The 21560-nt window shown below is 37.3% G+C and overlaps 2 protein-coding genes across 2 annotated transcripts in view; one reads left to right on the forward strand and one right to left on the reverse strand.

Moving 5' to 3' along the window:
• The window catches only part of foxred1 (FAD-dependent oxidoreductase domain containing 1), a 21744-nt gene extending 5391 nt beyond the window's left edge, over positions 1-16353 (reverse strand). Inside the window, exons 1-7 of the mRNA XM_028810358.2 lie at positions 16087-16353; positions 11517-11737; positions 11258-11368; positions 10915-11033; positions 6692-6786; positions 3890-3991; positions 3452-3528 (exon numbers count right to left, since the gene is read on the reverse strand). Coding sequence (XP_028666191.1) covers positions 3452-3528; positions 3890-3991; positions 6692-6786; positions 10915-11033; positions 11258-11368; positions 11517-11737; positions 16087-16222 — 861 coding nt within the window. The 5' untranslated portion in view covers positions 16223-16353. The remainder of the gene's footprint in view (positions 1-3451; positions 3529-3889; positions 3992-6691; positions 6787-10914; positions 11034-11257; positions 11369-11516; positions 11738-16086) is intronic.
• A 2574-nt stretch (positions 16354-18927) lies between these two features.
• Positions 18928-21560, forward strand: part of srpra (SRP receptor subunit alpha) — a 39596-nt gene continuing 36963 nt past the window's right edge. Inside the window, exons 1-2 of the mRNA XM_028810361.2 lie at positions 18928-19085; positions 20918-21001. Of these exons, the coding sequence (XP_028666194.1) occupies positions 18969-19085; positions 20918-21001 (201 nt within the window). The 5' untranslated portion in view covers positions 18928-18968. The remainder of the gene's footprint in view (positions 19086-20917; positions 21002-21560) is intronic.

Raw genomic sequence — 21560 nt, forward strand, 5'->3', positions numbered from 1 at the left:
ATCTCCAGCTGTGCTGCGGTCCTGCATTACTCTAGCAGCTCAAATCTGAACTCTTACTACTCGGGCGCCGTCGAGAGTGGCAGCCTTTTCAGCAGCTCCGTGTATGATTTTATTTTTCTATTTTTCTACTTTGTTTTTCTCTTTTTTATTGATCACTCCTATCACTTTATTTTATGTGGATTTGTTCCCTGGACTCACTTACTTTTACTTGTGAATTTCCTCTTGGGATTAATAAAGTATCTATCTATCTATCTATCTATCTATCTACAAAATATGCTTTCCTCGCATACATACAAAATTATCTCTTCCAGTATACAAATAGTTCATTTTTTTGTCATACAGACAATGTGTCCATTTTATCAGGTACAGTTTAGTTTACCATTAATGAGCAATGTTGTTTAATGTAGGCTGGCAGGTAGCAGCTGACTCTGTGCACTTAAAACTTGGAGAAACATTGTGTTTTTAGAGAGATCAATTGTACTACCACTGCATTCCAGTGGTAATCAGATATGCAAGTCTGCTTGTATCAGGGGTAGCAGGGTTTACATACATGTTTATTTTTACAGGTGATTACATTGCTGTAAATGAAGTATTATAGCCCAGGGGTCACCAAGTCCTGTCCTGGAGGACCACCGTGGCTGCAGGTTTTCATTCTAACCCTTCTCTTAATGAGTGTCCTATTCTTGCTGCTAATTAACTTCTTTTGAATTAATTTTAATTGACTTGCTCTTGAAGACTCAGATCCCTTAATTGTTTCTTTTTCCTCAAATAGAAGCCAAACAATAATGAGATACAAAATGAGCCAAAACAACTGGTGTCCGTCTAACAGTATCTGAAAATAAAGAACGATGAAGGTCTCAGGAATGTTGATCTGCTCAGGTCCCCAAAACATCACTGCTCTAAGAAAGAGAAAAATCAACAATTTCCGAAATGTCTGCTAATGCACCACGAGAGCAGCAACAAGCCACAGAATTAAAGAACGGGTTTAATTAACGACAAGAATTGGCACCTCGTTTAGCAACTGGTTGGAGTTTGAGGCCCTGACTTAGTTGGTCTCCTGCTGGCTCACTCACTTCACGTTTCATTTCTCTTTGGGTGCCATTTAAGGAAAGAAATGAAGCAATTCAGCAGAACAATGAAGAAACTCAGAGGAACAAGAAGTTAATTAGCATCACAAACAGGGCACTCATTAAAAAAAGGGTTAGAATGAAAACCTACAGCCACGGTGGTCCTCCAGGACAGGACTTGGTGACCTCTGTTATAGCCAATACCTCAATGCAAACAAAGGAAAACATGAAAACTATGGACTGGTATGGTATAAATCTAATATACCATTAGAAAAATAAATGAATGACATAGAAAATATAAAATTGGATGCAAGCCTTCATGACAGCAGTGTACGTATTCATGAATGTTTTTTTTTTGGCAGAATAATACTCCATACAACAAGGTTAGGAAAGCCTCGGTGTAGCTCTAACAACATTACATTTAATTCAAGTTTAAAGAAAGTTTGGTGGCTTTGAACTTATTCATTTCACAGCTATGTACATTTAATTTTAGGCATCAAGTGTAATTAATGCTTTTTCAAACTAAACAGTCCTCGGTTTGTTTTAGAAAGGTAGAAAGCAGAAATCTTTAAAAAAATCCTTTACAAAATCTTGATACAACTAATACATTTTAAACTATCCATCCATCATCCAACCTGCTATATCCTAACTACAGGGTCACGGGGGTCTGCTGGAGCCAATCCCAGGGCACAAGGCAGGAACAAACCCCAGGCAGGGCACACGCACCCACACACGATGCACACACACACTAGGGACAATTCAGAACCGCCAATGCACCAAACCTGCCTGTCTTTGGACTGTGGGAGTAAACCGGAGCACTCGGAGGAAAGCCACGCAGACATGGGGAGAACATGCAAACTCCACGCATGGAGGACCCGGGAATTGAACCCAGGTCTCCTTACTGTGCCACCGTGCCGCCCCATTTTAAACTATTCTTTTTTAACAAAATGGATTTTGTTTAAAAAAATAAATAAATTGTGTCTTTGCATTTTATTCTTATACCCCATTTACATAATTTCAACGCAGTCTCAAGTAGAAAGATGTCGTTGATGGAAGGTCAGTAACCCTTATAAGCCACCATGATTTGAAGCACTTCCCTTGGAAATTTGTGAAAGAATATACATTTTTTATTGCAGTTTAATTTATTTTATTCGTTTCATTTTCACAAATATATACACACATACACTGTATATTGCCACTGTAATCTGACCAGAACATTTAAGTAATTTAAACTTTTGAAAATTCTAAAAAAAACATTGTTTTAACTTCATCAGAATTTTTAAAAAGTGCATTTCAAAAGGCTCTGTGCACTACTACAGCCCATATCTCAAAATAACACTACTCAGAAAGCTATAATCAAAATTAATTTTCAAGTATACTGGGCAAAGATAGTCAGCCACCCTTAAACGATACTGTATAAGCAGTGTATCTTTATTTAATACATCTGAAACATACTGCTGTTTAATGGGTCATTTTTAGTAACCAAGACCACAAATGTGCAATTGCAAACATAACTTGTTTATTCTCTACACACACTTATTCCAACACAAGGCTTCTTGGAGCCAGAGCCTTTTTTTGGAAACACAGGGTACAATGAAGGAACCAACCAAAGACAAGACGCCGGTCTAGTACAAAAGTGCAACCATAATCATACATAGGTGAATTATTACGGTTAACTTTAGTATATAATGTATCCATATAATCAGTAAAGGTATTTATATGACAAAAAGGCCTTTAGAAATGTCATTACAAAAAGTGATTTCCCAAGGTCTTACTTTTACAATATCGTTGAAGGCTGTTTAAATTATCTTAATGTTTGTTTAAGGGTAAAAAAAAAAACAAAAACAACTATAGGTTCAGTGATTGGGGAAACAACTGTAAAAAATTATATGATTTTTAAGCTTTGCCAATTAAACAATCACATGTATTTTAAGCAAAGCATGAATGTTTGTGAAATTTTGAGTATGTACATACATATATGGATAGAAGTGAAGTATGTCTGTGAGTGAATATAGGTAATGACCCTAATGGAACATACCACAAAAAAAACGTATCTGAAAGCACATGCATAGACGCACTTTATATCTCAACCTTTGGTTACCATATACCACTCTGTGACTCTGATTGGTCTCTCCATGTCTGGACTTTAATCTTTCAGAGATATAACTTTTCTGCCACTGCAAAAAGATGCTATCATGTTAAATGGGCACATTAAACTCTTCCAGTCTAAGCATGGATTTTGTTTTTCATGCTATGCATCAGAACAATCTATTTCTCACATTAAGTTCCTTCCTTACTCCTGTTACTGCTACCATTGGCACAGGCTTTCTTGTGATCCGTAAAAAGACAAAGAAGAAGATGTTTGATGATCTACTTGTACTTACAATAACGTGACGGATTCTTTTAAAATCTACCTTCTCCCCACTTGCAGTCACCATCTCCCTGCTTGAAGTTTTGAATCCTAAAGAAAGGCAGAACAATTCATTCTATAAGACCTATTTAAAGACCATTTTGACATTACTAATGGTTGTAGTGATCTTTAAAAATGTACGATTTCATTATTCTAATGTAAATAACCATTGCATTGCTTGCATATTCACATAGCATCTTCTGTTTTCTATATGCGAATTTAAAAATTGGTGAATGTTCTGAACAGTGCTACAGATAAATATGCACACATAATATTTTAAAATGAATGCATTCTGATTTTTTTGGACATTTACCTCTTGCCTTGTTTTCAAAACATACAATTACTAATGTCTAAAAACTAAAAATAGTACAACAGCACACTGGGAAGAAATTCTTCTCATAATGAAACTGACCTGTAACATCTCCAAAGCACTGGTATACCCCCATGCTTATTGCCTTCTTTCGAAAAGCATTTAAAAGAATCCATGGGTCAAACCAACCTTCATTCTCCAAACCTTTTATAAACAAAAAAAATAGAAATATCAGCCTAATAAAGTGTAATCTCTGGAAAAGAATCGATTACATGGATTTCCTCACATAATCTAAAAACACAAGCTTTCAGTTTAATTAATACTAAACTATCTTGTTGGGTGTATGTTCCACTTCAGCTTTTTTGCCAAAGCATCCCCTACATTATTGTACAGCATAAACAAGATTTCTGACATCCAGAGCCTCTGTCCAGTGAACAAATGAAACAAATCAAAAACCAAACGTTTATTATCCCAGATTAGAAATGCTATATTATATATATATATATATATATATATATATATATATATATATATATATATATATATATATATATACAGGGCGGCACAGTGGGTAGCGCTGTTGTGGGACCTGGGTTCGCTTCCCGGGTCCTCCCTGCATGGAGTTTGCATGTTCTCCCTGTGTCTGCGTGGGTTTCCTCCGGGTGCTCCGGTTTCCTCCCACAGTCCAAAGACATGTAGGTTAGGTGGATTGGCGATTCTAAATTGGCGCTAGTGTGTGCTTGGTGTGTTTGTGTGTGTCCTGCGGTGGGTTGACACCCTGCCCAGGATTGGTTCCTGCCTTGTGCCCTGTGTTGGCTGGGATTGGCTCCAGCAGACCCCCGTGACCCTGTGTTAGGATTCAGCGGGTTGGAAAATGGATGGATGGATGGATGGATGGATATATATATATATATATACATACAGTAGGGGAAATAAATATTTAATCTCCTCCCTGAATGTGTAAGTTTGCTCACTTACAAATAAATGAACAGTCTAATTTTTATGGTAGCTTCATTTTAATGGACAGAGGCAGAATATTAACCAAAAATCCAGAAAAAACACATTACATAAAAGTTATAAATTGATTTGCATGTCATTGAAAGAAATAAGTATTTAATCCACCACATCCCAGATCTTCACAGCAAGCAGTAACACAGACATGCAGCACGGACATGCAGTGTTGCTGACAGGAAAAGAACCACAGTGTGCTCTGATGACAGTGAAGCACAGGGTGAGTGATCATTTTCAGTGCAAGCTCCAGTCAAACTCTAAACACGTCAGAAAATCCAATACCAAAGAATTAGTGGTGGGGGATTGCTCTAACACAGGGGTGTGCAAAGTCATTCCTGGAGGGCCGCAGTGGCCGCGGGTTTTTGTTCCAACCCAGTTGCTTAATTAGAAACTAATCCTTGCCAATAATTACATTTCATGGCTTGTTAGTGCTTTAACTCTGCTATTTCAAGTCATTCTCAAATCCTAGATTTTTTTTTTTCCATTCTAAAGATATCATCCAAATACTTTGAAGTGTAAAACGGATGAGTAATTCTCAGTCCTTTTTTCTCTTCTCTTTCCTTCCAAGTATTTAATTAAACCAAATAGTGCCTGATAAATACACACAGTCGTAAAGGGTAACAAGCAAAATGGATAACTGCTGGTTTCTTTTGTCATTTGCATCTTCTTGCTAATAAGGAGCAATTAAAAACCGAGAATGCAGCTGTTTAAGACTTAAATAAGCAATAAGGGTTCAAAATCTTAACGAGGAAGATAACTAAAATGAAGCAGAAGTGTTTCTAGAGCAATTTGTGCTTCTTATTAAGCAATTGGGTTGGAGCAAAAACCTGCAGCCACTGCGGCCCTCCAGGAATGACTTTGCACACCCCTGCTCTAACACATACTCAGGCCTTGGGGCCATAGAGCATGCGTCATGCCTGACAGGAAAAGATGTGCATTGGCACCAAATGGCACTAAAGTACACTACAACAACCTAGAATGCCGGCCTCTAGAAACTTATCAGGGTTTTTTTTTTTTTTTTTTTTTTTTTAAAACAGCTCTGGCATATGCTGCCCATCGGGCAACCTGCTGGCACTCATACACTACTGGGGCTGGAATCTTGATCATGGGAGGACTGGAGGTCCACATGTTTTGTATTATTAAATATTGTATTCACGTAATGACATTTGTAAGTGATCCATTCAAAACACAAAAAAGCATGTATTTTTTGCTTGTAGCTGTGACTTGACTTTTTTCATGACTAATACACCTTTATAAGAAAGAAAGAAAGAAAGAAAGAAAGAAAGAAAGAAAGAAATGCTATTACAATCACTGTTTAGATTTTCAATGTACAGAATTTTTAATAGAAAGTCTTGGGCAAAATTAGTTCAGTAGCTGGTCCCTTTTAGCAATATGACAAGAGCAAAATCTTATAATTTATCATGTCTTACACACTTACAGTCCCTCTGATGTTCTTTTGCACATTAGTATGTAAAGCAGTTTTCAACTGAGCATTCAATACATAAAAGTATAAACAAAGAACAGCATAAAATTCTAATACACTATTCAAATTCAAGACCACAAGTGGCTGGAACACACACCAGAAGCTTCGGCAAACAGGCAGGAAACAACCCTCCATGAGATGCCTGTCCACCACAGGACTCAATCACTCACGCACACAACACATCCTTGGGGCCAATTCATAATTGACAGTCAGTCTAACGTGCAGGGTTTGTTAATATGAAAGGAGTTCCAGGAGAAAAAACAAACACAGTATGTTCAAACTCCACTCTGACGACAACCAGGCACAAGAGTTTAAATAGACAATGCTAAACCTATTGGGCAGCAGCACTAAACACTGTACTGCCATCCCACTAATAAAGCAGAAAGCAGTATATCTAAAATAAAAGATACCATATGATGCCAGAGCAACTCCTTCTGTGTTGATCCAAGGAAATTTTTTCTTCAGTTGCTCTGGTGATAAAAGAACGACACTTGCTCCCTCTCTCCTACACAAAAAATAAAAGAATTTGCTTGTAAGTACCATAAAAAAAATCATTTGCAATTATTATCAGCAAGAAAAAATCTTTACAGTCAATAAGAGAACCACAAGAGAAACATTTTTACCATAACGGCAACTCAGAGCAAGAGCAAGGCCCCCTTCTAGGTAGGCTGGGCATGCAATGGGTGTCACAAAATGAGGTAAATACAATACACAAAACTGAACACAAGTTATCCTTTTCACAGAGTTGATGGCCAATCTATCATTGGCACCTCAGAAATACAATACAATAGTGCAAACCACAGGGCAAAATATAAAAATATACAGTATTATACCACTCACTAAATACAAAACTACCATATATAAGGACACAAATTTATTCAAATACATCAAAAGAAACTAATTAACATAAATGAAAAACAACAATATCTGTCCATCACCTAATTACAGAGCCAAAGGCAGATGGCAGAAAAGGAGTCAGACAAGCCACATGCAGTCAGAGTCATGGAGACCTCGGCAAACTAGCTGCTGCTTCTCTTACTGGCCATTCTACAGCTGAGTCACTGCTGGGCCAGCCAATCTGGTGAAAGGACCCTTCTACTCCATTATTCCAGTGCTCCTTTATCTGAGATGACTTTTCCATAGGTAGGCAAACAACTTGGCAGTAGAGCAGTGGCACCAACTGCATATGAGAGGAGAAGCATTGGCAGCAGAATAGGTCATACTGAAGAGCTCAGAGACTTTACACATGCCACCACTGATACAAGTCAATATGTGAAATTTCTGCTCTGACAGATCTACCCCGATCAACTGTCAGTGCTACTACTGTGAAGTGGAAGTGTCTAGGAGTAATCACATTGTGCTTATGAATGAAATGTTTAATAATAAAAAAAAAAAAAAAAACTATTGTGAAAGTAGCATGTTAATTGGTCTAGCAGCATGGACCACATATGGGAATTTACATTTTTGTAGCTCACAGAGCTTTAAATTCATATTTATATACATCTTCGATATATTTTAAACATTATCAATAAGTAGCTGACAGCCTCACTACAAACACAAGGACATATCTCACAAAGAATCACTCAGAGCTAAGAACAGATAATGAATCTCTGGGTATTGTATACTGTACATGAGTGTTCCAAGTGTTACTCCACAGATCACCAAAATACGTTAATCCTGTCACTTAAGATGTTGTCAAAGTGATAATGCCAATTATAGAAAAAGACCAGAAAAGTAGTTATATGGAGTTAATTATGCCTTATTACATTTAAAAGATTGACAAATTATTGCCTATAAGGATAAGATCTCAACTATAACTTCATTCATATAAAAATGTAATTATAAATTGCAATACATTGCAAAACCCCCCAAATCCTTCTCATATGTTTGGCTTTTAAGTTTCAGACACCACTTTATGTACTTACCTGTATCTATCCATCCATCCATCTTCCAACCCACTGAATCCGAACACAGGGTCACGGGGGTCTGCTGAAGCCAATCCCAGCCAACACAGGGCACAAGGCAGGAACCAATCCCGGGCAGGCCGCCAACCCACCACAGGTCACACACAAACACACCAAGCACACACTAGGGCCAATTTAGAATCGCCAATCCACCTAACTTGCATATCTTTGGACTGTGGGAGGAAACCGGAGCGCCTGGAGGAAACCCACACAGACACGGGGAGAACATGCAAACTCCACGCAGGGAAGACCCGGGAAGCGAACCCGGGTCTCCTAACTGCGAGGCAGCAGCGCTACCTGTATCTACATAAATAAAATTGTAAGCTGTTTGGATATCTGTTTACCAATCAGTCATACATGACTGAACCAATTTTCATGAAATTTTGCACATGGGTTTTCATTGGTCCAACTTAAAATGAAGGCTGCATGCCATATTATAGAGAGGGGTTGTAATGGTGGGGGCAACCCAAAAACCATTGCAGACGTGGAGACTTCAATCCCCTTAAAGCAGTAGGAGTGTCCAGGGGCTGATGGAAGGACACCATCAGCACACACAAACTTTTGTAGCAACCAACGTGCGTCTTCGCCAAAGACCACAGGTACACACAGCACTTTCTTCTCAACTAATGTGGTCAACAATTTCTTTGTCTTACCAGATTACAACTTTGTTTACATCTTTGTATCTCACAGTGGGTTGTGTTTGGCCATAATGAATTTCAACAAGATAGTTTTTTCTTGTTTGTTTATGCCTATGCAACAGTAGGTAATTTGGCAACTGTGTAATATTTTTACTTTCCATGTATATACATTTTATTTACATTTACTTTCATCTGAGATACATACAGTATAAACAACTTGGAATTCTGTTCTGTAATGGTTGAATGGATTTCATGGTGTCTACTAATCACTCTAATTCAGTGCTTTAATCCATGTTGATTTACTGGAATTAAATAATGACCAGGTACAAGTAATAATAATAATAATAATTAATTCATTACATTTATATAGCGCTTTTCTCAGTACTCAAAGCGCTATCCACACAGGGAGGAACCGGGAAGTGAACCCACAATCTTCCACAGTCTCTTTACTGCAAAGCAGCAGCACTACCACTGTGCCACCTGTGAGGACCCGTTACTTGTAAGTAACTTACAAGTATGTTTTAAAAGAAACTCAGAAATTGCAATTTTAAAAATAATTTGTATTAAGAATTATTACAGTACATTTATGAGCAGCACATACTGGTACAGTGCTTAGAGCTGCTTGATACAAAATCAGAAACCAGGATTAAGTTCCTGGGCCATCTACCATCTATGTGGATATTATACATACTTTCTGTCTTCTGGACAGTTTTCTCCAGGCACTCCAGTTTCCTCCAACATTACAAAGACATGCATGCTGGTTGTCATCTTTAAACTGATCCAATGGGTTGAATATGTGCCTGTGTATGTAACAGTGTCTGTGACATCTGGTTCCTGTCTTGCACACTGGAGTCTGCTCCACTGTCTTATGATGATTTAAAGAAATTAAATTTTGTGAATTTCCCCTTGGGATTAATAAAGTATCTATCTATCTATCTATCTATCTATCTATCTATCTATCTATCTATCAAATGGATTACGTTGGCACAGATAATGAAAGGATGTATACTTCTTATCCACTTACATTGGTAGAACTGATAAGGCAGTCATACCAGGATCTGCTCATCTACAAAAATGCCACTTCTCTCAAACTTCTTTTTTGGGCCAAAATATTTCTCCTTCTTTCTGTTGTTCCAGGCATTTAATGACCTCTTGGGCATAGCCATAAGCAGTGTGCCTGTCTGAGGAGGGAATGTCAACCTTGTCGAGAGGTTCACTTACCTCAGCAGTGACATTCATGTCTCTGGTGACTCTTCCTATGAAGTCAGTAGATGGACTGGGAGAGCATGGAGGGTCATGAGGCTGCTGGAAAGGGGTGTGTGGCATTCCAAATATCTTTGCAAAAGGACAAAGGTCCAAGTTTTTTGAGTCCTGGTGCTGCCTGTTTTGCTATATGGTTGCGAGACATGGATGTTATTCAGTAACCTGAGACAAAGACTGAACTCCTTCGGTGCAGTGTCTCTTCTGAGAGCTCTTAGGTACCGCTAATTTGACTTTGTGTGGAACAAGTGGTTGCTCATGGAGTCCCGCTTGAGGCACATTACCTGCTATGTGAGGGAGAATCAGTTTACGGCACTACGGCCATGTGGCGCGACTCCCTGAGGGTCATCTAGCTCATAGGATCCTCATTGCGGAGGACCCAAACGGTTGGACCAGGCCAAGGGGACACTCGAGTAAGAACTAGCTGTGGCAGATAGATGGTCATTTCCAAAGGGTGGGACTGGATCTTGTATATGCCTGGGATCCCAGGCTGTTTCATCATGTGATGGATGCGGCAACATGCTCTACCAGTGCATACTCCCCAACCTGACGTGACCTGTCCTGTTTTCTATCTTACTGCTTTGCAGGTTACACTTATATAATTTTCTTATATACTTTGCTATACTCTATTCTGGATAGTCCTTTGATTAAACCCTAATTTGAGGATGTGGAGGGATTGTTACCTACAACCTGGACTTATTCCTTTTCTTTATTCAATTCTGAAAAATAATAAATTAAAAATTGAGCAGCGATAACCTATGCCATTGTTACCTCTGAATATGATAATTTTCCTCCATGACTTGGGCACCATTTTCACTTGCAAGAAACAGATACCCTGCATGGTTAAACTGGACATCAATTGGGTCTTCATTCATAACTGAAAGGTATTCCTGTGATGCAAAAAATACACTGCAGCTGAAAGCAGATGTATAAGCAGGACTACCTAAAATGTGTGCAGGTATGAAGCAATAATTAACACAAGCAAGTGTTCTTTACATTATGACTACACCATAGTAAAAATAAAGAAATACAAACAGCACTGCTATGTCAGTAATAATGGGGATATAATTAGTCAGCTAATTTATAAATAATTGTTTGTCTTTAATGGTCTTACATTGATATTCCTTAGAAAGTAGCAAGAGAAGAGAGACATGTGAATGTTTTCTGGCATTGAAAACTGCTGCCGTATCCCTCCCACTGAGAGCACTGTGGAGGCCTGGGTGTACTGAAACCAAATAGAAAAGAAAGTGATTTGCATACTTGATTCTTTTTGATCACATTATTTAATTTCAGAAGCATATGAGTGCTGATATGTTAAAAATGTAAAGAATTCTGAACATGTCATAGAATTCTACTTCAGTAAGACAACTTACCGTTGGGTCACGCTCCACTACCACAACTCTCACACCATCTCGAATTCTTTCCTTCTTTTTTAGCCAATATGCAATTGCCCAACCCATTACCCCTCCACCAACAATGACAATGTCAGCTCTCTCCGGGGGCAGATTTAAGTTCCTATGTATGGGTGTCCAATCACTGCCAGGTAGTGCAGTTACTAACTTTTCATGGAATTTCTTCATTTCTGATTCCAAATCTAAATAAGGCAAAAGAAAAAGGTTCCATGCAAATCTAAAATGCTTACTTTTTCATATACTGTATATAATATGAGGCTTTTCATACAATTAGTTAGAGTGATATAAAACATCCAAAGAACTGTAATCAATGTACTGACAGACCTCATAGTAGACAATATCCATGAATGCTTTCAGGGTGGTAGAACCAATATGTAACAATTTTTACAATGCAATTCTCTTTAATAATTTCATGACAGACCTTCTGTATATGTACAGTTTGGTCCATAAATATTTGGACAGAGACAACTTTTTTCTAATTTTGGTTCTGTACATTACCACAATGAATTTTAAATGAAACAACTCAGATGCAGTTGAAGTGCAGACTTTCAGCTTTAATTCAGTGGGGTGAACAAAATGATTGCATAAAAATGTGAGGCAACTAAAGCATTTTTTGTAACACAATCCCTTCATTTCAGGGGCTCAAAAGTAATTGGACATTTGACTCAAAGGCTATTTCATGGGCAGGTGTGGGCAAGTCCGTCGTTATGTCCTTATCAATTAAGCAGATAAAAGGCCTGGAGTTGATTTGAGGTGTGGTGCTTGCATGTGGAAGATTTTGCTGTGAACAGACAACATGCGGTCAAAGGAGCTCTCCATACAGGTGAAAGAAGCCATCCTTAAGCTGTGAAAACAGAAAAAACCTATCCGAGAAATTGCTACAATATTACGAGTGGCAAAATCTACAGTTTGGTACATCCTGAGAAAGAAAGCAAGCACTGGTGAACTCAGCAACGCAAAAAGACCTGGACGTCCACGTAAGACAACAGTGGTGGATGATCGCAGAATCATTTCCATGGTGAAGAGGAACCCCTTCACAACAGCCAACCAAGTGAACAACACTCTCCAGTGGGTAGGCGTATCGATATCCAAGTCTACCATAAAGAGAAGACTGCATGAAAGTAAATACAGAGGGTGCACTGCAAGGTGCAAGCCACTCATAAGCCTCAAGAACAGAAAGGCTAGATTGGACTTTGCTAAATAACATCTAAAAAAAGCCAGCACAGTTCTGGAAAAACATTCTTTGGACAGATGAAACCAAGATCAACCTCTACCAGAATGATGGCAAGAAAAAAGCATGGAGAAGGTGTGGAATAGCTCATTATTCAAAGCATAACACATCATCTGTAAAACACGGTGGAGGCAGTGTGATGGCTTGGGCGTGCATGGCTGCCAGTGGCACTGGGACACTAGTGTTTATTGATGACGTGACACAGGACAGAAGCAGCCGAATGAATTCTGAGGTGTTCAGAGACATACTGTCTGCTCAAATCCAGCTAAATGCAATCAAATTGATTGGGCGGCGTTTCATGATACAGATGGACAATGACCCAGAACATACAGCCAAAGCAACCCAGGAGTTTATTAAAGCAAAGAAGTGGAAAATTCTTGAATGGCCAAGTCAGTCACCTGATCTTAACCCAATTGAGCAGGCATTTCACTTGTTGAAGACTAAAGTTCGGACAGAAAGGCCCACAAACAAACAGCAACTGAAAGCCACTGCAGTAAAGGCCTGGCAGAGCATTGAAAAGGAGGAAACCCAGCATCTGGTGATGTCCATGAGTTCAAGACTTCAGGCTGTCATTGCCAGCAAAGGGTTTTCAACCAAGTATTAGAAATGAACATTTTATTTCCAGTTATTTAACTTGTCCAATTACTTTTGAGCCCCTGAAACGAAGGGATTGTATTAAAAAAATGCTTTAGTTGCCTCACATTTTTATGCAATCATTTTGTTCACCCCACTGAATTAAAGCTGAAAGTCTGCACTTCAACTGTATCTGAGTTGTTTCATTTAAAATTCATTGTGGTAATGTACAGAACCAAAATTAGAAAAAAGTTGTCTCTGTCCAAATATTTATGGACCTAACTGTATATGCATATGTATGCGGAGACACACGTACATATACACATATTGTTAGAAATATTGTGACCATAAACATTTAGATAAAGAACGAGGTCCATCACTAATAGACTGAAACAGCCCTATCGCCACTAAAAGAGCAAATAAGCTACACTCTCATACTCATAGAATTCAAGACCCCCAAAATTTAAAACACACCATTTCTCCCTCATTTATTTTCAATGCAAATAAATACTCCTAAATGTACATATTGGTAAGTGTTGATAATGTGCAGATATAAAAAGTTTGACTTAACAAAAAAAAAATACACGTGAATTTTAAGAAATTAAGTATTAACAGTACTGTATAACTAACCTTTTCATAAATGATGATTTGAGAATACACAACCAGTAAAATAAATATTTGCTCTGTAATAAATATTTTCTGATTTTTAAAAGACTGTAGAAAGATTACCAATTTGGATGCACATAACACAACTGAGGGATTGGCAAACACAAAAACAATAACAAACAGCTGGCACCTTAAATATGTGTGACTATTAATCAATTCAAACTTTTCATCCTACTAGTCCTTCAGGTTATTAAAACATTTGAGCTAAATTTTAGCGGTTTCGAACATTAACATGCTTTTTTTCCTAAGCAAGTCTAATAAGTTACCAGTGCTCCAAATACAGAAAAAAAAATTAAACTTGATGGATTGAGGTTTCCTATGAAATGTTCTATATAAAGTCAGTCTGAATGAAGTTCCATCAAAGCATAGGGAGTACAGTACTTTCTTTCAAATAGTTTGCAATGCATTCACCTTGTGGATTTTTATTTATTTTTCTATATTTATAGATGCAAGTGATTTTTGTAGATCAATGCCATCCGACTTTTAATAAGTTTCTTTTTGAATCAGGACTGCCATTTACAAATGAATATTCTACCGCACGGTCTGAGTATGGTAATTGTTTTGATGCCAAGAAAGGGAACAAATAAGGTACTAGGTTAATAAAAAAAGTTCTTTCATTTTCATCCTAAAAAATGTAGTTATTGAAGTCCAATTTAAATCTATAATTAAAATGATTTACTTAACTGAACACATAGCATCCTAATTCTACATTTCAGGAGTCTGCTACTTCTGGAATATACAACATTGTATTTTACTATTGCTAGAGGTCTGATTGACATGTTTCAAACTAATTAATAATAAAAGTGCTCTTACTGTATTCATACCCAACACTGTAACACCAACACCTTTTGAAAGTTGCTAAACCAAATCAAAACATTATCCTAAATTTTTGCAGGGTTGATTCTACCACCAGCTACTACAAGTTTTATGTTTGATCAGTAGTTCTTTGATATCGTGTACTGAACTTGTACTGTACTGAATTGATATCTTGCATCTGTACTGAAAACATAAAAAGAGACAAAAGAAAAGACTATTCAGTCCATCATGCTTGTTTGGTAAGGCAATCTGTAGAAGATCCAATTCTGAAGCATCATTGGCCCTAGCACTATAGTTTATCATGTAAAAGGTAGTAATGCATTTTTGGCTAACTCACTATCCTCACCAATTTTTTATAAATCCTGCTCCTGAAGGAAAGACAGAAAAGTGCAGAAACCTGCATTTAAAACACAGCCTGGTCACGGTCTGTATGGACTGTGCATGTTCTGTCTACACAAATTCTCTTCCCATATACAAAAGAAATAACTATTAGGCTTTTCAGCAACTGTATTAGGCCACGTATGGATGCATGTGTGACCATGCCCTGCATTGTGCCAGGACAGGCTCCAGTCCTTGTAATCCCAAACTGGATTCACAGAATTCCATAATGGATGGGTGAAAACATGATCCTGCTCAATCCATTTCAAATGTTTTGGTACAATTTCTTAATAATTTTTTACTGTCCCACTAGGAAATCTTGTCCCCAGGGAGTGCAAAGTGGTACTATGGACGTGGTAGCACATCAGCATCTTTTATTAGCCCTAACACCACAGTATTGGCAACTGCCATCCTCTTGCCCATGGGAAAGGCGCTACATAAATAAAATGTATTGTTATTATTATTACTATTATTAAAGGCTTAGCTTACAATCTACTCTACGGTATACAGTGTTATTAAAATATACAAAAAACGCTCCCAATCTTTACACCTTGGGGTACACAGCTCATCCACTGAAAGTAAATAGCTTAACAATTTCTTATTAATGATACACTCCGTGTGCGTGCGCGAAGTTAACTACCCCTTAAAAAAATAAAAACGCAAGAATTCATACAAAAAAACTAAGCGTTAATACTGAAAGTTTACCATGATTTGCTGCTTGCTTAGCGAAATGTATTCCACAGACAAGATGAAAGACGTGATAAAACATGCTCACCCATAACCATCGGTTTGCCTTTGACCGGTGCATAAAAGAAGGATTACATGTTGAATAACTTAATCGATTACAAGTTTAATAATGAAACTTACCTTTAAAAAAGTCATTGCCTTTTCGCAGAGCTTTGGAAGAGGTGAACCCTCTAGCACATCGACCAAGACTTACAGGGTTACGTCTAAAAAGACAAGCAGTGAGCAATCTAAAGGCTGTCCGTCTCCACGCTGCCATCCTTTCTTACTAACAAAAGACAATGTTGAGCACTCTCCAAATGCCAAACACGAAGTCCACTTGTAAAGCAGCCAACTGCAGGACTATCAGTGACAGTAAACTGAGAGGAGAAAACTTCACGTGTCACGTAAGGAACACGCACTTCCGCGGAGGCCGCGGACCCGCCCCTCTGATCACGTGACGGGGCGGTTCGTTCCCGCCTCCTTTTCTTACACTGTGGATTGTTGTTAATTCAGACGCTGTACGTTTGAGCGGATTTTAACCCTGCTATTGGTATATAACGCTCTAAATAATTTTCCTCCTTTCTATATTTTGGAGTTCTTTTACCCCTTACCGACTTTAGATTTTCTAATAATGGCCGGCTCATGATTCCTAGAGCTAAACATTACAGAAGTGGTGAATACATTACCAATAAAAATACACCAAGTTAACATCCGTAAACAAAAATAACAAAAACTCCTAAAAACTTAATTTTTTTTTATTTGGTCTTTTCATTGCTACATTGCAATTCTGCTTCTAATAAACTATACATGCAGAGAAATATATTTTCATGGGTTTGCAAACATTAATAATCTATTTTTCTCTGCTTTTTTTCAGTTCACTGTGACAGTGTTATGGGCCACAGCCACCTGATCAAAGTGTTCGCAGTCTGCTGCTGTGTTGGAATTTAATAAGATGCCCCAGCTGTCGACAAGACCTATGGCATCAAATGTTCTGGGATGAAGTTTAAGAAACAATAAGGAACAACTTATGTACATTTATGTTATATAGAATGCCCATTTTTACTGAGTGGTCTTTGGGCATTTTTACCCTTGCAGATTTTTTTTTTCTGCTCCAGCACATCACATCTGAAGGTTTTTTTTGTCCCCGTGGCCATCTGACTATAGCATCTCTTATCTCTAGAGACTGAAAAACAAATACATATATAGGAATTTATTTTTTCTGTTAGTTGCATATGTATCTTGTGTAAACTATTATTGGTTTATTCTTATCTATTATTTCTGATTTGTTTGTTCTTTCTTATTCTTATTTGTTTCTCTTTTCTTTAATGTCTTGTTAGCCATTTTGAGTTACATCTTTTCTATGAAAATATGCTTATATAAATAAACCAGTAATGGCGCACTGCAAGATAACATGCAGTGAATACACTTGACTTGAGCATTCCTAGTATTCATCCTCTTTCTCTGTACATTTATCATTCGTTTGCTCAGAGGTTGATGCGCTTGCTGCTTCCTGAGCAGCTCTTCTTTTCTCGACCCTAGCGGCCCGCTTCTTGTCTTCTTTTGTTGGCATCTTTTTGCGTTAAAACTGATTACATCAGTGTTTGTGTTGCAATTACGTAATATGTTTTCCTTAATTTTTCACTTAAGCTGGCACTTAAGTCTTCAATCTGCCTCAAGATTGATTTAAGATCTGAAGAGGTAGGGGAAGTGACAGTGAAGCTGGTAGGGATGAGAATGGCGCACGTACACATGCGCCGCATGGCCGCCCTGCTGGTTGCTGCCGAGAGTTGATTCTACAATAAAATAAAATAAAAAGAGGAATAACATTGGAGGTCAGTCATTACCCCAAAAGCGGATAGTAGATGTCACATAGTATATGTGTAACAAATTTCAGGTCAAACAGTTTGCGAGCTACAGGTGATTTAAAATCCTGGACAATCAGACAGCCAGGGTAGTCTATTATTGTATATAAGAAGATGTCATTGATGTTGCTACTGAAGGAAGTAGAAGAAGTTACAGTTTGGCTTCAGTTTGCCTATAGACATGGCTCTTTCAGGTTGTTTTTTTTTTTTCACTTACAACTGTTTTAATTTACAGATTGTTTCAGATTACCTCCCCAAACGGTAGAAATGTAAACTTTACTGTATTTGTCCTACCATATATGCAGGAGAACTACCTTGTTTTCAAGATCAAGCACGGCCTCTCTGAAGGAAAACTCGTTGAGCGCATGTTAAGTCTAGAGACTGACCAGCTTTTCATGATTCTAAAAACTTAACGCAAGTTACTATTCTAGCGAATGGCGTTGACACAAATTAGATCGGAGAGCGGTCCCTGAGGGTCTACTGGGAGTTTCGTGCGCATTGTAAAACTGTGCATTGCATTTAAAAAGAGGATGAAAGAGGATTGACGAAATGAATATAAACGGAACTATCCCATAAAAAAGAGGACGTTTGGTCAGTCTATTTACATTATCATTCTTGTAACCCAGGGAACTCACTTACTTTGCATCAGCAGGGCATGGTTGCAATAACACCCAGTGCAAGACGTTCATTTTTTAAGTATATGACAATATTAATCAAATTCGAGTAAAGAAGAATGAGTGTCATTTTTTCAGGTTAACACAATCTGTCAGATATGTGGCTTGAATCGTGAGGCTGATGGCACGATTCGTCACGTGAGTGGGGCACATTACTGTAATGGCCTCGATTGACGTAACCGAAAGAGGGCGCGTTACTGAACGTAAACCGGCCTTCATCACATGACAAGGGTAAGACAATGTAATTTCCTGCGGTGACGTGTCAATCAGAAGGTAGCGGTGCAAGCATAAGGTACAGTCCTTCGTTTTGTATTCTCTTGATCAATTTATTTATGGTTTTGTTTCGACAATAAATAGGCAATGAACTACTTCAGTGTAACTTTATTCATATTAAGAAACCTGTGGTACTTAATTATATTCTGTTGATTTTTTTTCCGTTTATACAGTGTGGTCGCATCAGCATTTATAATAGTGCGGTAGCGGAACGATGTTGGACTTCTTCACCATTTTTAGCAAGGGAGGCATCGTACTGTGGTACTTCCAAGGGGTGAGCGAGTCCTTCACTGGCCCTGTCAATGCGCTCATTCGCACCTTCATCCTCCAGGTACTGAACATGGGAAACATTTGGGGTGGGCAACAGTTTGGCATCACGTTAACGGTCTTTGACGTAATTGCTCATTTGCTTTACTGTATCCGTTGACTCTTGAACCTTTGGGTAGCGAATATTAGTGCAATCGATATTTAATAAGATCTTGATTTGTCTCTGGTGTTTTAAAAGTTAGGCCTTATGTATTGAATATTCTGGAACCATGGTTACGTAGTAGCGCTGTGCAATTATTTTAATTATACATTGCCTCATAGTTTTGAATACTCTGATGAACTATTTTTCTAATAATTACAATTTTTAGGGAGGGTAATGCCTTTTAACAAAGTTTCTTGGGCCCTTGTTCACTAGGAAGTGAACTATATAAAGTAAAACTATATAAAGTAAAAATATTTAATGTATTGCTTATTTTGGGATACATGCTGATAGTCCATATTGTGTACTGCATTTGTAATAGGTTTAATAAAATATGAATTTTAGGTCACAGAGTATTTAGAAGAGTTGCTATGTACATGTAATGAATTCATTATTTATAATTGCATTGCAACCAGCTTTGCATTTAATACAGTTTACATCTGACAGACTGTAAGCAAATGAACAGTATACATTTTGGTGTTTTGCATGCAAATTTTTTTTTTTTTTTTAGCAGATTTTTGCATTGTTTACAGCATTTCTATTTATAATTAATTTTACATCATAAAGACATAAATTCAGACACGTACAGTCCATTTCTTTCCTTGTTTTCTGAATTAATTTATATCATATACAGACTATACAAATGTCTTTATTGCTAGTATGTTATGTGCTAGAGGTGGGTATATACTCATCCACAGAATGCTTTAGCTTTGACCTTACAACATAAAGTCAAGCAGCATGACGAGGACCAAATGTTACATTCCCCCCCCCCCCCCCCCCCAGACAAGAAATACAGTAGATATTATTTATAACACATTAAGATAACAGTTGATAGGCCAAACTGATATTCTATAACTTTCTCTTCATCACTTTTTAATTTTTTTCTTTACCATACTACCATATTGGAGTAATTCTAAGTATAAAACTGCACTGACATACAGTATTGTATGTTTCCTAAGTGGTAATAGTGACTAAGATATATGTTGTAGATTTGAGTGCTTTTGTCTGTAGCAGAATACTTGGTTAAGGCATCATTTTCATATATGTGTTGTACAAAGCATTTTGTTTTTTTCACAGTAAGGTAGAAGTGTATGACACAAATAAGGAGCCATATTTTGAGGAAGAAAATAATTGAAATGCTTTCTGTTGTACATCTTGTAACTTTTATGTGCTAAATTGTAATGGCAATATTGGGTAATAGTATAATATAATGGTAATTATTCATGTTTTCTCAAATAGTGAGTCTTTATCAAAGTTGCTTGCAAATTGATTTAAATTTTTTTTTACTGTGATCTATCTTACAGAAATACCTGACTTACATTTCAGTTTTTAATGTACTTGTTAATTCTATACAACAGTCTAATTCTATTCCTTTGCAACAGTCTACTATACCATATCACTTATATAAAGAATTATTATATGTATATCTATATTATATGTGTACAGTATCTCTCTCTCTCTCTCTCTCTCTAATAATCTATATAATCTATGTTTTTGGTGCCCAACAGAACTCCTTCCATTCCAGCATTAATGGTATTAGATAATCTATTTGTAGTATTATTGTTGTATAGCATTTTGGATACTTTTGGATATGTTTGTAATTTAAGACAATGCAGTAAAGTAATTGCAACTCTTTTTATATAGTGTATTTTTAACAGCTGGCACATATATAATTTTTTTTATTGTGTTCACTTTAGGAGCGCAGTGGAAATGACCCTTTCACTTATAATTCTCTGAATCTGAAGTATAAGCTAGATAATGAGTTTGAGCTTGTGTTTGTGGTGAGTAAATTGTACTTAATGAGCTTGGTTTTGTACAGAGCAAATTTATACGTCAATGTTTAAAATGTTTTTTAGAACAGTGCTTGTCAATATGAGCATTTTTTGGTTAGTGATTACTTGTCCATTTCCACAACTAGAGTGAAATTTTTTACTGTACTGGATAGTTATTTTAAGCCGTTAGAAATAATTTGTGGGACATGACCCAGATGTGGGTCACCGAATGCTTTAGATCAGTAGTTGTTAACCTTTCTGTCCTTGGGGCCCATTTTTATTCTTGTTCAAAGATGAACCACTGTTAAGCAATAATTTTTATATAAGTTTGCCAGAATTTTCCCCTGGATGGCACACATTAAGACATGACAGTAAATACATATTTGGCATTTAAATACAGAGTAATAACTGACATAAGACTGATTAATGTTCAGTTAAATGTAGTGTTCTTAAATTAATTGTTTAAATGGGAAACTTGGGCTTGTGTGGTTTTCAAGTGTATTTAAATCTAGAGGTAAGTGAAAAGAGTGTAGTTCTGAGGTCCAACAACAGACCAGTGATTGCCTCT

This window comes from Erpetoichthys calabaricus, chromosome 9 (genome assembly GCF_900747795.2).
Source record: "Erpetoichthys calabaricus chromosome 9, fErpCal1.3, whole genome shotgun sequence".
Classification (NCBI taxonomy): domain Eukaryota; kingdom Metazoa; phylum Chordata; class Cladistia; order Polypteriformes; family Polypteridae; genus Erpetoichthys; species Erpetoichthys calabaricus.